General features: G+C 37.4%; 1 protein-coding gene across 7 annotated transcripts in view; it reads right to left on the bottom strand.

The window, feature by feature from the left end:
- Positions 1-1,372: 1,372 nt before the first annotated feature.
- Positions 1,373-16,481, bottom strand: part of ATP2B2 (ATPase plasma membrane Ca2+ transporting 2) — a 254,320-nt gene continuing 239,211 nt past the window's right edge. For 4 of the 7 annotated variants that reach the window (XM_063121197.1, XM_063121198.1, XM_063121199.1 and 1 more), the window contains one exon: positions 1,373-1,803. In XM_063121197.1, the coding sequence (XP_062977267.1) occupies positions 1,495-1,803 (309 nt within the window). In that variant the 3' untranslated portion in view covers positions 1,373-1,494. Of the gene's footprint in view, positions 1,804-7,385; positions 7,442-10,798; positions 10,971-16,481 lie in introns of all 7 variants that reach the window. The other 3 variants (XM_063121200.1, XM_063121204.1, XM_063121201.1) reach the window with 2 other exon arrangements.

Here is a 16,481-nt window from a genome sequence, read left to right as displayed (position 1 = left end):
GAAAGCACAGTACAAGGGGGAAATGACATTGGTGGGTTTGCTATGGTATACTCTTGTGACTACAGGAAGACAAGCTTGGTTTTAAAATAATCACACAAAGCACATTTCAGTATACACTTCATAAAGTTTCATTCTGGTCTACATAGTGCAGGAAATGATATTTTCTTTTTCTTTTTCATGTCAAAGCAACAAACCATAGTGGTTCTCATCCAAAATGCCAACAGCCCATATTTTGCATGAAACAAATGCCTAAATTGCTAATGGAATAGAATCAGCACACAATAGTTCAACGCTACTTTGTTCTTTATCCAAAGCCAAATAGAACTTATTTTTAACTGATATTCAGAAACTCCACTGAGTTTTATTATAATCTTGTGTTTTTTAAAAAAATATGTTTAAGAAGCCATTGCAATACACTTAAATAAGGAAATGGCCTCATCATTGAGTACTGCGTCAAAACAAGGTCAAACAATTCATTAAAAAAGAGAGAGAGCAAAAAACCTGATTATTTAAATTTGTATTTAAAACAAAGGAAGCCTTTCTGTTTCATTACCCTCTATATAGGATCACGATGCTACATCCAGTGTGTTATATTTTGGCTTCTTTTGTTATTTGCTAGCAATATCTACATTATTTAACCAAAAAAAAAAATCCTATCAGGCAAAAATCTGATCACAGTTGTAATAAAACATCCAGGGTGCCATATTACAGAAGTTTTCATTGAATTGAGCAATTTGTATATTATCTCGGCAGGAAGTGCTGTCTTAATCCTACAAATAGTTAAGGATATTATCTACAGTTCTGTAAACAAATTACATTCTTTATTTTTAGGACATCAATAAGTTAAAATAGAGCAATTTGAGCAGAAAAAAGGCAACATGCCAACAAAGAAATGTTATATATAACTATAACTATAACTATATATATATAAAATGATATATACACATATATAGTTATAATATATTATTTATATATCTCTATATATAGTCTCATAAATGCTTATTTTAGGTTCCTCTGTCCAACTGGTGCAAATCTACTGTGCAAGTTAAGCTTTGCAACTTCAAAAAGGTTATTTAAATTAATCTATACAACTGAGTCCATGCCACACAAGCATTTTTTAAAAAAAAACAAAAAACAAAACAAAACCTCATAGACCAACCGGATTGGATAAATAGCCTCAAACAAGTCCTCTGCATTTCCTGCTTAAGGAGTAAAAAGAAGGGAGGTTTGGAAGTGGGGCGTACATTCATGCAGGAGGGCATTTGAATTGTTTTTGTTTGTTTGTTTGTTTCTGCAGGGGGGACAAGAGGGGAATATGTAAATCAGCAATTCAATCTCCCCCCCCCCAAACCACTGTGATCAGTGATTCTTTTTTTTCTTTCTCTCTTCAAAGTGAACAGGAGTTCAAACAGCTTCTCAGCCAGCAATGTTTATACATATTAGTCTTATGTATACAATATTATTATATTAATATTTTTGCAGTGACATTTTCAGCTAAAGTGATGTCTCCAGGCTATGGATAGGGCTTCCTGGACTTGAAGAGGTAGCTGATTTACTTGTGTCAGTTGTAAGGTTTATCCCACTGTCGATAGCACTATTGTTCTTGTTCAGAGAGGATGGTGGACTTGGGTTTTGCTTGAGTGCAGGGTCTTCTAGTTCTGTGTCATCAATGAGAGGGATATGGGGCTGGGAATCTTCTATCCTAAATTCAGGATGAGTCATAAAGTTGTGAATGGAGGTTCTAGATTCTGGTTTTTCTATACCTTCATAGAGAGAGCTACGGAATGCCTTCACGACGCGGATCTGACAGGAGGGAAAGATAAGAGAGATGTCAATGGTAACTGCTTTTTCAAACCATCACATTATAATGTACATTTTTTTAGGGGGATGAAAAATGTGGTGTATGGTTAGGGTAGAGCAGGCAGTTGTAGTCCATAGTCTCTGGAAGCTAAATGCATAAACGAGTGGCTCAGTTTTGTGCATTTTGAGTGGCTGAATCAACTGCAATGTTAAAACCATATGAGTTTAAAACCATCAGAACTGTTCCCAGAACTGATGGGAAGCACTGGTTAAAGAAAGCGAACATCCACTCATGTGGTACATCCCTAGTAGTAAAAGACAAGCCATGTTAATTCCAATGCAAATGTAGAACCATGCATGTTGATAGTTTTGCAGTGAATAAGTAAGAAAGCTTGTAATTGTTTTTTTTTTTAAAGTCTCATTAATATAGGAAAAAACACAAAACAAATTGCACATCTCAAACAAGAAAGCACAAAACACAGACACAGTTGGGTGGATAGGTATGAGAGACGCACACAGGAGCGAAATGTAGGAACGAAAAACAACAACCAACCACACTTAAAAAAAAAAAAAATCTAAATGAAGCAGCCAGGAGCACACAAAAAAAGCCAAGCAGACAGAATAGGCAAAAAACATGCTATACTGGAAAAAGTCACAGTTATCACATAAACGCAGCTAACTGGCACACAACAACTACACTTGGAAGCCTGGATAATGTGAACATGTAATTGTTGATCCAACTTTTATTTTTCCTTCATGCATATGTGAGGTAAACACTCGAGTATAGACCCACTGTTCTAGCCATTTGTTTAAAAAGCTTATTAATAAACAATTAATACTAGAAAATTATTTAGTGATTGAATTTCATATAATTAAATTACAAACATCAGATTCCTTCATTTTCTGTGTCTCACTTGTGAACATGGTTCAAAACGTTAAGTTCATAAGGTGGTACATTTTTATGCCTCATCTGCAGTACTTGAGCTATGTCCATTTAGTAATGTCAAGATATTTTCTGGCCTTTCCATCACTAAGCTGTAGGAACATCATAGAAGTCAGCAACAGGACTTAATAAATTCAATATTGTGACAGCACAGCAGACCAATTTACTTTGCCTGTAGTGAACTGCAGGAGCTGGGTCAGGAAGGGACACGTAGCTCTCTGTGACAGAAATGGGAGCGCATTCTAGATTTTTTTCTCTCTCTTGCCAATGCAGAGATTTCTACTAAATGTTACTAGTGAGAAAAAGACAGTATTTCTTGAAGGGAAAAATCAGTGAGGAAAAAACAGAATGGCAAGTATGTGAACCGTTGAGAAATGTATTATGACTATAAATGAATTCTAGGATTGCTGAGCTTTTTATTTGTCTCCTAATTATGGTGCTGTTATTGCTAAGCTGAATGAGTAATAACTGGCACCTGAGCAGGACTGCTGCAAGTATTCCACTAGCGGGCATGTGTGCCTATTGAGGTAACTAATTGACAGAAATGTTCTTGATTAAAAACATCTATATTGAGAATTCTGCTGCCTCTTATCCAAAGTCCCTCCACACACCTATTTAACAATGCTGTACTCTGAACCCAAGAAGGGCACAGCATTCCAAATTTGGTTAGAGGATGCTAAGAAGAAAGACGGGGTTTATAAAACAGATTTTAGTTCTGACAGTATATGGAGTGAACCAAAATTTGATTGAGGGAAGGTAGAGTCAATTTCAAAAACTGATGGCACAAGAGAGGGGTCCAGAAACAGAACTTGGCACTCAAGATGGAAACAAGTAACTGATAATTATTCTGTGGCTGCTTAAAACCTTACTGTGTAGTAGTAGTAACCAAAGGGTAGAGGTTGTTTGTAGCCTCTAGTCAAAAAATAATATGAGAACTACAATTAAGGATGGGGGAGAATTTGTACATTTTGTTTTTATGCAAACTTTAAAAAATTTGCATTACCTGAATCTGTACACAAACCAAGATGCAATTAAACATTGATGTGTACACTTTTCCGAAGTTTGTGATCCAAGTTCGCACATCGTGTGTGTGTGTGTGTGTGTGTGTGTAGTGCACAAAAATGATTATATTACAGAGAAGTATGCACAAGAACTCTACTTTACAGAAAACTGCCTGCAAGTATGCATGTAATTTGAAAAATGTGTACAAAATGTATACAAAACTCCATACATTTTGAGAAATGCACACAAAAATTTGTATTAATTTTCATGCAGAATTTTAAAAATGCAAACTGATGTGTAAATAGGATGGAATGAACATAACTTTAGAAAAATGAGATAATGAGTGAAACCAAACTTGAGAGAGTTGTCCGTCCTTAATTACAATGTCCTCCCATCTTTGGATTTCCAAGTGTCTAGGTGGTGAGGGAGCTAGTAACAGTGGATGACAACCTCCTTGTGTGGTTACAGCTAATGGCATAGTGGAGAAGAAATACAGGGAAATGAGTTCCTGGGGGCTGTCTATACATGGGGAAAATCCTGCGGTGGCTGTGAATCTGTGCTGTGCTGGTTATACTACGCAAGCGCAGCTTCACAGCCACTGCAGGGCTTCCCCATGATGCTGCAATTTTTTAAAAAATTGTGTATTTACCCTAACTTTTTCAAATGCAGAAACATCAATATGGTGCTTCCGCTGTGACCTCACTCTGAGGCCAATCCAGGGTCAACCTGGGGGGCGTGCCTGGTGGTGGAAGGCAACCAGCAATTGGTCACCTTCCACCAGGAAAAGGGGGGATGAGTCCGGTACCCAGATGGCCACCCAGAAACCCTGTGCTCCCTTCTTGGCATCAGGATTACCTGACGCCACCCCAGGAGAAGGAAAGCACAGGGTTTGAGAGGGAGGTAGCACCGTGAAGACAGCCCCCAGGTCTTTTTTCAGAGTAGGAGCAATGACATCATCTGCCAAAGTGCCTAGGTAACTGACAGACTGTCCTTGCTCTGGAAAGTGAATAAGGTGATAATGAGTTTTACTTTTCACTTTTGTTTGTTGCAGATTAACACAGAGGAATTCAGAGAATGGGGAAAATAATCAAGAAGAGGTTAAACACTTCTTTCTTCTTCTTTGATGGAGTTCTTCTTTTATGCTAACCATTTAAATGGTAATATGGCATTGCAATATTATTTGCATTTCTATTTTAAAGCTAAAGGTTGCATTTCAGAGTCCAATGTATTTTATAAATTGAACCTAAGCAGTGAGGTGTAAGTTCAGTGGAATTTACTCAGGAAGGATTGCAGTCATGCTCTGTAAACCTCACCATGAGAGTTTTACTAGTGGTTTCTTTGTTTTGGTCAGATCCCTGAGTTTTATAAGGGTGTTTTTATAAAATAATAATAGAAAAACATGATATAGTGTGTGTGTGTGTGTGTGTGTGTGTGTGTGTGTGTGTCTTCTGTGGATATGCCTATGGATTCTTCTTGATGGCATAACTATGGAGCTGTCATAATAAGCCCCTGCACTTCAAAATGTACCAATGTACTTGTTACAGCCATCATGTAGTAAGCTATTAAGCAGCTCCCATGTGGTTTCAACTGACCTGTTACTTCCCTTTGATTGAAATCCTAAGCACACTTATTATGAGGTCCTATTGAAACAAAATGTACTTACTTCTGAATAAATGCTTCTGGAATTGTGCAGTTACGTCTAGAATAAGGATGGGCAACTTGTGGCCCTCCAGATGTTTTAGCCTACAACTCCCATCATCCCTCACCATTGCTTATGCTGTAGGACCACAATTTTCCCACCTCTGATCTAGAACATTGGTAGCCAAAGTTGTAATTTCTTCTGAAGATTGAAATACTGTTATTATGGCTGAGCTGAAATTGGTGCTGCTGCTGTGGATTTTGCAAATATTTTCTCACCCCCACAAAACACTGGTTTCCTTTTGCTGATCTTTGGGGATTTGAGCCAACTTTACCATGGAGGGTGATGCCAAAAGGTAATGTGTCAAACACACATCCAGGTCACCAGTGTCCCCTGAACCTTGCACCTGCTCCATAGTGGGTGTTTTAGCAGTTTTAGGGCCATTGTTTCCTAGTAACATTGATAAGTAATGTTGGCAGTTCAGAGTGAGGATAATATCTTCACTCTGAATTATCTTTATTTGTTTTCAGTGATGTCATCACATATCCAAATCTGATTGGTTGCATAATGTTTCCAATACTAAGAAGAAGTAGGGCTATTTTGAAATAAATGATGCTGACACTCCAGATAATTGGGGTGGTGAACAATCTATATGTTGTTGTTGTTTTGGAAAAATAAACCCCTGTATATTGTTATTTATTCATTTATTTATTGGCTGGAGAATAATTGCTTAATTCCAGGCTATTTGGACTAGCTCTTAATTAGTCTGTTTCTGCTTTCTCCAACATTATCATAAGAGAATCAGAATGTTCATCTATTTGCTTCCGACAAACAACAGTAAATAATACCTTGGATGGTAGGAAATTCAGGGAACGATGGGGAAGAAAGAAAAACATGCTTAGGATGGAAATGTGCATGGTAACATAAACTTTTTACCTCACAGATTTACAAAATTTTAAACAATTAAATCTGAAGGTCAACCTATTTAAATCTAATGCTGATTCTTGCCACTATGACTAACCATCTCTTCGATTTAGAAGCTATTTACAAGGCAACAGAATGCACCACAGCCTGTTTCAGAATAATTGAGGTTCTAGCATGATCAGTTTTAAAGAAAAAGCCAGGATAAATATTGTATGAGCTGGTGCTGTATTGGGAGAATTAATAAAATACAGTTTAGAGATTCTGCAGGACTTTCTGGGAAGGAAAACTCACAAAATGCAATGTCATACTCTTGTGAAACTGTCTCCATATATGTTTATTTTATGCTTATTAAAACAATTTAGCACCTACTGAAGTCATATCTGAAAGGAAGGATATATAGGATAGCTTAAGTAGATCACTGAACTGTGACTTGTGAGGATAAAAGTGACAGTCTTTGAGGATATGATTATATCACTCTACAGAATTGTTTGTAAGCTTGCTTTCCATGTACATATCTGGGGTTATATGAGAAATATATACCAACTGCTTGACGATTATGTAATGGACATCATTTATGAAAGGACAATGCCTTGGCATGGATGATGACAAACGATGAGGTACACAGCTCCTTTTTCTTACAGGAATGGAGACAACAGGGGGAAAAACTGCTCTTGACAAAGGACTACGGGTGGGGTTGGGGACAACACTTCAGGACATTTTGACATGGCTTTTGAGTTTCCACTTCTTTCTTCTCTGTTGCTGTAATAAAAAGTGCTTCAGTTTTGTCCCACCCTGGAAGTGAGACTTAAATATTTGCATCCAGCAAAGCGTGGATAAATACATATTTTTTTTTAGATACTGCAGATTTTTACCTCCTTTGAAAGAAAGAAAAAAAAACCACACCCCGATAAAATATAGAATAACATTGCTATCACAATAATGCCTTTTAAATATGCAGTTGTACTGCAGTAGGTAGCATATGGGCTTATACTCGAATGTTTACCTGGCTTCATATAAGCCAAGTATCTTGAGTTTGGTTCACATTCATTGTCAGGCTCAAGGTTAAAGACTCACAACCTCTTTTTATTTCACTCTCTCCTGCTGAACCCTTTTGTCCAGTGATCTCTAGCCCTCTGGGAAAACAAACACATTTAATATTCAGAAAGTAGAGAGTAGGGCACTGCAAAAGCAAATATTTCAATTCTACTGAAAGGACAGTAAAGGAGATTAGTTTATAATGTAAACACGAAGTCAGTTTTTCCAAGAGATGCCAACTCAGATTTAACTTGGGCTATTATCGGTTGGAGATGTGGTTATGCAAAGGCAACACTAATGCTGAATTAACTGTAGTCAGATTTTCCCTCCTTTCTAAATACGTTCAGAATACTGAAAATATTGAGGGCTTTTCACCCTTGCTGGCACCCCAGCATGAGTACTTTGGGGAAACACTCTTGTATACCTGCTGGTTATGTGAGCAGGCATCACCATGTAGGTGCTGATTGTACAGCTACTGCAATTTCTGTGATCATGGTGACATTTTTCAAGTGTATCTGCCAACCACATAAATTATAGCAACAGCACAAACAGTCCCCACCATATAGAAGTAATAGTTCAGATAAATGACATTTCCACAGAGAAATAATATTCAATATTTTCAAAATTCAAAATATATTTTCAAAAGAAGGAAAAATAAAGCAATGCAGAATATGGACACTAGTGTTTGCTAGTAACTTCAAGGAAGAAAAGGACTTATTCATTGCACTTGGTTCTAAGACATAGGGACAATTCATGTACTTACTAACCCAGTGGGCCTCTGTCTGCAATAGAGATTCTGGAATTCTGTACATGCGCACATATACACAGAATGTATTATGCATGAAGACAGAAGTGGTCCACCATGGGTGGATGATAGTAATCATCCCATCATGTAAAATAAAGGCGGTAGGCGGTATTAAGAGAAGTAAATTAAAACACAATTTAATTTCCCCTCCTTTCCCCATGCTTGAGGATAGTTTCTTTAAAAAAAACATATTTGTATGTTAGCCGGGCAGCCTTCAGTATTAGCAATATATTGAATCCCTATCAAAAGCAAAAATTATGTAATTATTCAGTTCCTCATATCACCCCTCTGTGTGTCTTTGCACAACCAACAACCTAACCAAAATACTCTACAGGTTTTAAAACTAGGTAGTTTTAAAATGAAAGCAGAAGTATTTCAGTTTTTAATCAATTAGAATAGAGTGATAAAGGAGACTAAATGATAGGTTGAAGGAAGATATGCAGACAATTTTTACAGATACTCTGAGCCTGCAAGGAGAGCCAGCCTGTAGTACCAGCCACAGCATGACTATCAATCAGAGTGGCATTAGTCTGGAAGGACAGAGCATGCAGTTCTCTGGGCTCCATTTCCTTTAGCCTGGGTTTTTTAAAACAATTTTTCTGGAACCTCTGACCAGCTGGGCCACATAGAAAAGGAATTCTTTACTCCCACTAAACTTTAGGTGATTAAGGTGCAGACAGGCCAAAGTACAGTAAAACGTTATTGCATGCATAATTATTTCCTTTTTGCCTCATACATTTTCAAATAGTCTAAGTCCTGTTTTTGAAATCTAATTAAGGAAATGGAATCTCACCATTGTGTGAGCGGACCTCAGCTCGTGCAATGGGACTTTCCCCTACTCCCCTCCCCTCTGCAGCACCATGCACACACACCCCAGTTTGCTCTGGAAAGCTTAACCCTCCAGAGCAAATTTTGAGAGTGTACAGGAGGTGCAGGGGGAGGTGAAATCATCCCTCTTCCACTGAGAGAAACTATTTGATCAGTGGGAAGGCTTAACTGGATATCAGCCAGAGCAATTGGAGAATCACGTTTAGCACAGGACAACTGCAATTTGCAAGTGACTGTGTGTGCAACAGTTATCCTTGTTTAGCTACCATAGATAAAGTGAAAGCAGTATCTGACAGAGAAAGCAAGTTTATCTTCTATCAACTGATTTTGTTAACTAGTCCTAAAATAGTATGTTATTTATGCCAAATGTAAAATTTCAGATATTTATTTAAAGTTAAGATCAATTTAAAATATTGCAAAAATGCATTTTAAAATATCACTTTAAATTATTATTTATTTCTAAGGTATTGTCTTATTGAGCCCCTATAACTAAACTCCAGTTTCTGGCACAATTAAACTTCAGAAGAAGACAAATAAAAAGAAGCAGGCTTTAGAAAATCAAGCCTGTGAAAAATAGGGGTTTGATCTTAATTGCTATTGAAAATGACAAAGGCACACAACTCCCTGTATTTACACTGAATAGGTGAAATGGGGAGGGGGAAGAGAATCTGGTCTCTTTCTGCCGTTGCTATCCACTCCTTAGGGAAGTCTGTTTCCTGTATATTTATCAAAGTAATTGTATTAGCTTAGAAACAAATTTGGGGGTGGGGGTGGGCAAAAATTAACTAATGCGCTGGAACATTATACAAATGGTAGGATAAAATAGGAAGAACCATTTCGATACCCCAGACATTCAGTAGCAAACTTTTAATAGGTTACAATAACTACAATAATTATCAAGGCCAGGGCTTGTCACACTGAATGATTCTGGAGAATTTGAAAAAGAAGGTATTAATACACACACACACACACACACACGACTAAAGGCTAGGAAGAGGGTTAAGCTGAATGTTCTGCCTTTTGATGTATATAATTTTAAGGCAGAAATGGGACAGTAAAGGCAACAAAAGTAGGAGATTCTCCTTGTTTGTTTAGTTTTGTCTCTCTACAGTCCCCGTAAACATACCTTTAACAGAACAAGATAAATAACATCAACCTGACAACTATTTATCCTTCACTGAAGGAATACATTTAGGGATGGTGCACACATAGGAAAATTCATTCTATCTGTATTTGGTATTTTACTATGTGTAAAATAGGTTATGGAACTTCTTTAGATTATGGAACTTCTGCTGTTTTGTGTTGTTTTTAATAAATATACTAGGACATTGACTAGTGAATTTCATCTGTAGTAAAACTAAATAAAAAAGGCCAATAATCAATTTTGGAACCATTTAGCATCTTAGACATGCACGAGAAGAATCCTGCCTTACATATTTTCTATTGTTTTCCTACTATATAAAATCTAGCTCAATACTTTATAAAGCAAAGCATCCTTGGAAAGATGAGGCAACAGGAAAAGCAATTTGTGGAGGCAAAGAAGAAATATGAACTGTTCAGAAAAGATTTGTCATACAGAAACCTTTTCACTATAGGAGAAATTGGTTTTTATTCCATAGGGGAGCTACATAGAGACACACCCTACGGGTGAAAATGAGGACCTGTAAGGAAGAGTGCAGCAAAGTGCCACTATGGTGTGCAAATACTTCAACTATATGAAATTATTCCCAAAAGTAAGAGGTGGGGATAGTGGTTCAGTCTTGAATGACTGCTAGATAGGTTGGCATCTCTGTAATCAGATGCATTAAGATAACACACTCACGCCCAGCCGCCGCAGCAGGTGTGCTGGTAGGAGAGGAAAGAGCATTGGATAACGAAACGTGGCTAGGGCTAGAAATATTGGTTACATCCTGGTTCTGGCTTGTGACGGAGGATTGTCTCCTGAGAGCCCCCTGAAAGGAAGTGCCACTCTTGAAAGTATTGACTACTTCGATCTGCAATGGAGGAAAGAATGAGACAAGTTGCTTGAGGAATGGACATAGCTTTGCAAAGCTACTGACAGGAATAATATTTTTTTCTAGTCATATTCCACTGCCTGTATGAATATCAGTTCAATTTCCAAGGTCAGAATAATGAGACTGCCTTTTAAAATTTAGAGCAATAAATAGGCAGGTTCTGTACAAAGCAAAGTTATGCAGCACTACCGTTGTTGTGCAGTTCATAGCAGATAATTTATTGAGTTTAGAAGAATAACAGTGCCGTGTACACTTTTGTGCCATTCTTGGGCTTTGACAGCTCTGTGTTATTATACTAAAATCTCCAGGCATTCGTATAGACCACAACTGCATATATTCATTACCATTCTATCTTTCTGCATGTAGATTTTCTTCACAAAGAAGGGGGAAATCAATCACTCCCAATCCCGTGTAATAATTGGTAAACCCAATAATAGCTGTCCTACGGACATCTACTCAGAAGTAAACACTACTGAGTTATATGCATTTACTCCCAAGTTAATGCATATAGGATTGCCTCCTGAAATAACAGTACGTGCCTTGATTAATAAATGCCATATAAAATCAGAAGTGATCATCTTCACTTATCTTACTATTAATGCATTGAACATTTCTAATCTTAACTCCATATACACTTTAGCCACAAGGCAGAGGGGGCAGAAATGAAGTAATTTTTTATCATTCATTAGGAGTGATCTTGATTATGAAAGCTTCATTGTGCAAGCGTTTTCCATATATATATAATCTACAAATTCTTCCTGTTAGGAAAACCAGTACATTTGGGTGCCTATAGTAGAAAATCCAAATAGCATCCATCCAGTTAAAAAATATATAAAATTGTAAAAAGATGACTCAATTGCTACTCAGTATCTACCAACAGAGCCAGCTGCTTCACATGTAGAATCAGCTACATATTAGGAAATCCCCAGTTCAAATCTTGCCTGCACCATTAACTCCTTAGATGGCTTTAAACAAGCCATTCTGTTGGAACCTCAGTTGCCCATCTGCATTATGGGGGATAGCAATACCGACTTACCGTACAGGGTTGCTGTAAAGACTGCTACTAGAAAATACTATGTGAAGTACTTTGAATATTTGAAAGCATTCTACAAAATTGAAATCTTATTAATAAATTGTTACATGTCAAGTTACTAGGGAAACAAAAGCCAATATTAGAGTTACCCACAAAGTATGCTAGGCTCAAGCTTGGATAAGAGCTTCTGGGACTTGCAATGCAAACCTTGCTGAAGAGGCAAGCACTGCAAACCCTCAGTGACTTCGCCAGTGTGAATGAAATTCATTCTCCACTTTGAATTGTGGCTTCTTTAGATTAAAGGGAAATCGAGTCTCCTTACTGGAGCTTTGCTTCCTGCTTCTCTTGCACAATCTTAATGGTGCTGCACTACATGGCTGGAGAGGGTGGCCTGTAATTGAAAACTTCCCCTCCTCTCTGTTCTCATAGTATTGAATGGGACAAACTTCTGTGAGCGGCCCGTCATGAGCATGCCTTATTTTGCTCATGTGAAGAAGCCCTTAGATTCATTCTGTTAAGAAGGTGCAGGAAGGGAGGGTAATGGTGGTGGAGGGAAAGGCCACTGATTGCAGATGACCCTTGGGTTTTCTGCACCACACCAACAATCCCCCCTCTACATCCTCTGAAATATCCCTTTATTTAATATTCTTTAACAACTTGAGTCCTATATAAAAGGCTGCACAGCAGAAAACGTGGATTGGTGGGAAAAGCCAACCCACTGAAGAAGACTTCATACCTTAAGGCTCGTGTGTGGGACTACTCTCCAAGCAGGCTACTTGGTGATATATCCCTATAGGTCCCATTTGACGTCAAACTGCTTCCCACAGTCAGGAGAGAGCTGTGTGAAGCTGTCATTTGACAGATGTGTATCTGGGAGGACTGCAAATTCGGATTAGCCGAATTTGCAGGAGCAGATTTATATACCATATTTTGGGGAAATGCCTTATCTTCTTTCCAAACCAATCTGATATGACCCATTACTGAGACCCATATCTAGCTAATATATTTTTTACAGATATTATGTCATTATTATTATTATTATTATTATTATTATTAGAAAAGATACAATAATAAAGAAATACATGTGTTTATCGTTAATGGTTATGCTCGTAAAGTGGAAATTATGATATGGCTACTGTAAAGTAATCAACCAGAAACATTTGCAAAATAAATGAAAGGTAAATAGTACTTTTAGAAGTGGTTGATCATAACGCCGTAGAAGGATGTATATATTGTGAAGGATGAATATATATATATAGTGTGTGTGTGTGTGTGTGTGTGTGTGTATATGTATATATTCTTATCAAAGAAATAATGTTCTTTTATTCTTTCTTCATAATTTATTTCTGAGATCACAAAAATACATAAATGTACCATAAACATATTCATTAATATAAGTATGAATGTCAGCTATGACGTGGCTTTCTTCCCTCGCCATTACGTGAAGATGCAGCTTCCTAAAACAATTCATGGAACCAACAGAAAGCCAAGTGCAATGTTCCTCTTGATGGATACTGCTTGTATGAGTAAAATGGATGAATGAACCCATGGGAGAGCATTTCTGACATCTAATATTAGTTAACAGGATAAGTACCAAGGATTAAAAGTGAATGCAACACAATATTATCTGTTTCAGCAATTTTTGTATTTCTGGCTATTTTTTGTATTTCATGATTTCTGTAAACTTGAATATTTAACTATCCTGACCAAACAGTTTTTTGGAGGGGAAATAACAATGCATTTGATCTGTGTGAGTTCAAATCCTCTCCATGGACTTTGTTTTTATGAAATTAGCCAATTCACAATGCCTGACCCAAATCCAATTTGTACTCATAAATCTGTACGTTTCCAAGTTTGTGTTGCATTCTATAAAACAAGACAAAATGTGTTTAACACACACATTTTAGTCAATGAGTGCATGCATCCAAAATGTGTGTGTTTAAAAATGTGTACATTAATGCATACATTAATATATTAATATAGATGCAATTTGCAAGAGGATAAATATACGGATATCTGGTCTGCTTTTCTTGAAACCTTTGTATAACTCTCTCCCTTTTTCTTTTTTTTCTCCGCCCCCCTCCAGTTTATATGATGGAAATGATGATAATTTTACATACACAATCTATGGTGTGTGTCCCCCCCTCATTTTCACAATGTAACAGACCACAACATCTCAAAATACAGTATGAGGGAAATTTGCACCCAAGTACATACTTTAGCGAAAAGCAATAACTAGGAACCAAGTTTTGCTCAAAGAAATTGCATTTCGAATATTATGCTTATTTACCTGAACAAATTCTCAAGTTATCATTAAAGGCAGATCCTGCCTTGAACTTTTCTAATACAGAACCACGGTGCACTCTCCAATAGAGACAATTCAATTTTTGTGAGTTCCTGTTAAGAGACTACTGTGGGTGTGCCTTAGTGAAAATCCAGACAATCAATTCTACTTGTTCTTTAATTATATTATAAAAAGAGCCCTTTACTGAGAAAAGAATCAGAAAAGAAAAACTTCAAGATGAAAAGATCGGGACAGATTTGCATTTATTGTTCTCAAGGAAAAAGAATTGCATAGATGTAATTGGCTGCTTCTCCAGAGGAGAATAGCCAAATGCACATGTCAACTCATTGAATCAAAAGTGGGAAACTTCTGCTAGAAGTTTGGCAAGAGCAATTCTGAACACAGAATACCATTGAAAGTTTGCATTCTGTATGAAGCCAGTAGGGACAATGTTTAAAAAGGTATAATTAGGTCTAAGTTTACCGAATAAATAAAATCAAACTAGAAAGTTTTTAAAAGGTGACTGGTATTAATGTATATTGCAATAGCCCTCCAAATACACTCTGTGAATGAGTACAAAATTACTAAGAGCCCTTTCAGTGTTCAAAATATGTATCTAATCTCTCTCTCTCTGTCTCCCCCCCCCTCAACAATTGCATTAAATTTTAGAATGCTATCCTAGTCACCTAGTTGCATTTTCTTACTCTTGCCAAATAGGAGAAAACCGAGTAACCTGAAAATGCCTCCCTGCCCAAGCTTCTGTCAGGGCAAGGGGAAGAGGTCTGCAACCTCCCATTTCTTTCTTTCTTTCTTTCTTTCTTTCTTTCTTTCTTGCATTTTTATACCGCCCAATAGCCGAAGCTCTCTGGGCAGTTCACAAAAATTAAAACCATTCAAAGTATAAAAACATGATATAAATTACAATATAAAAGCACAACCAGGATAAAATCAGCAGCAGTGCAGAAATACAAATTTAAAATACAAATTTAAAACAGCCAAGTTAAAATTAAATTTATAGACTTAAAATACTGAGAGAATAAAAAGACTCCCCTGCTCCTGGCTTCTCTGTACAGGGATTGGGTGGGGTGGGACACTTTTGGAGCCCTCTTCTCAAGGAATTATAAAAGCTTTCAGCCAATTGCTGCTAGTTGTTGTAAAATACATTTTTTTTTAGCAAATCTCATAAATCCAGTGAGCCCTGAGAAGGGCTGACCCCTTGGATAATCTTGGATACCACTTCCCACCAATTGACTGATGCCTTTCTATTAGGGCAGGGCCTTACAAGAACAAATTGCCATTTTGGGAACAAAAGGCACAATTCTGAAGAGCAAATCCCCTCCTTCCCATTAGAGGCCTAGTTCCTCTAACAGGCCCAGTTGGTGAAAAGAGGTAGGCCTGGCATAGTAGACTTTGATGTTCACATTTGTATCCTCCTCCCCCCACACCAGTGCCAGGCCCCCCCAGGAATTACGTTCACATTTGTGTCCCTTCCTTTGATGGATCTCCAGATGGTAGATATAACTCTCCCACAAAATCCCTTGGTTAAACTGGGAGATAGTGACTGGTCACCCAGTGATATAGCTACATGGGTATGCAGGGATCTGAAGTATTTAATATTAATTCTTTCCTTACAATACACATCCCACCAGGATTGGCTTGAAGCCTCATGGAGATTATTGAAAACCATCCTTGTATTGTTTCCTGCTCACTCAGCCCCCTATATGGAGGCTGTCTTGTTGTACTGCACTTAGACTGAAAGGATTTGAGAATGAACAGAGTCTTCAGTAGAGAAGTGTGTATAGGTTTTTATTTTTATTTTAGTAGGAGGCAGCTGGACAACTATCAGTCAGGGATGCTTTAGGGTGGATTCCTGCATTGAGCTGGGGGTTGGACTCGATGGCCTTGTAGGTCCCTTCCGACTCTGCTATTCTATGATTCTATGAAAGACTTAAATCCTTTGGAAATATGGAAATTGGTATTCAGTATGGAGATGTTTCTGAGTCCTCAAAGTATGTCACTTATATAATTTCAATAGCCAGAATAAAAAATAGTGTAACATAGGGAGATTGTGTAAAGTGATATCTGGGCCTTAGTTAGTCCTACCTGTTATTGTGTGACGGAGAGGCGAAGATCTCACAATGTTTTTATTGCGAGATCCCCCTCTGTTCACATA

Source organism: Elgaria multicarinata, chromosome 3 (assembly GCF_023053635.1).
Source record: "Elgaria multicarinata webbii isolate HBS135686 ecotype San Diego chromosome 3, rElgMul1.1.pri, whole genome shotgun sequence".
NCBI classification, from domain to species: domain Eukaryota; kingdom Metazoa; phylum Chordata; class Lepidosauria; order Squamata; family Anguidae; genus Elgaria; species Elgaria multicarinata.
This window is presented reverse-complemented; position numbering and strand designations above follow the sequence as displayed.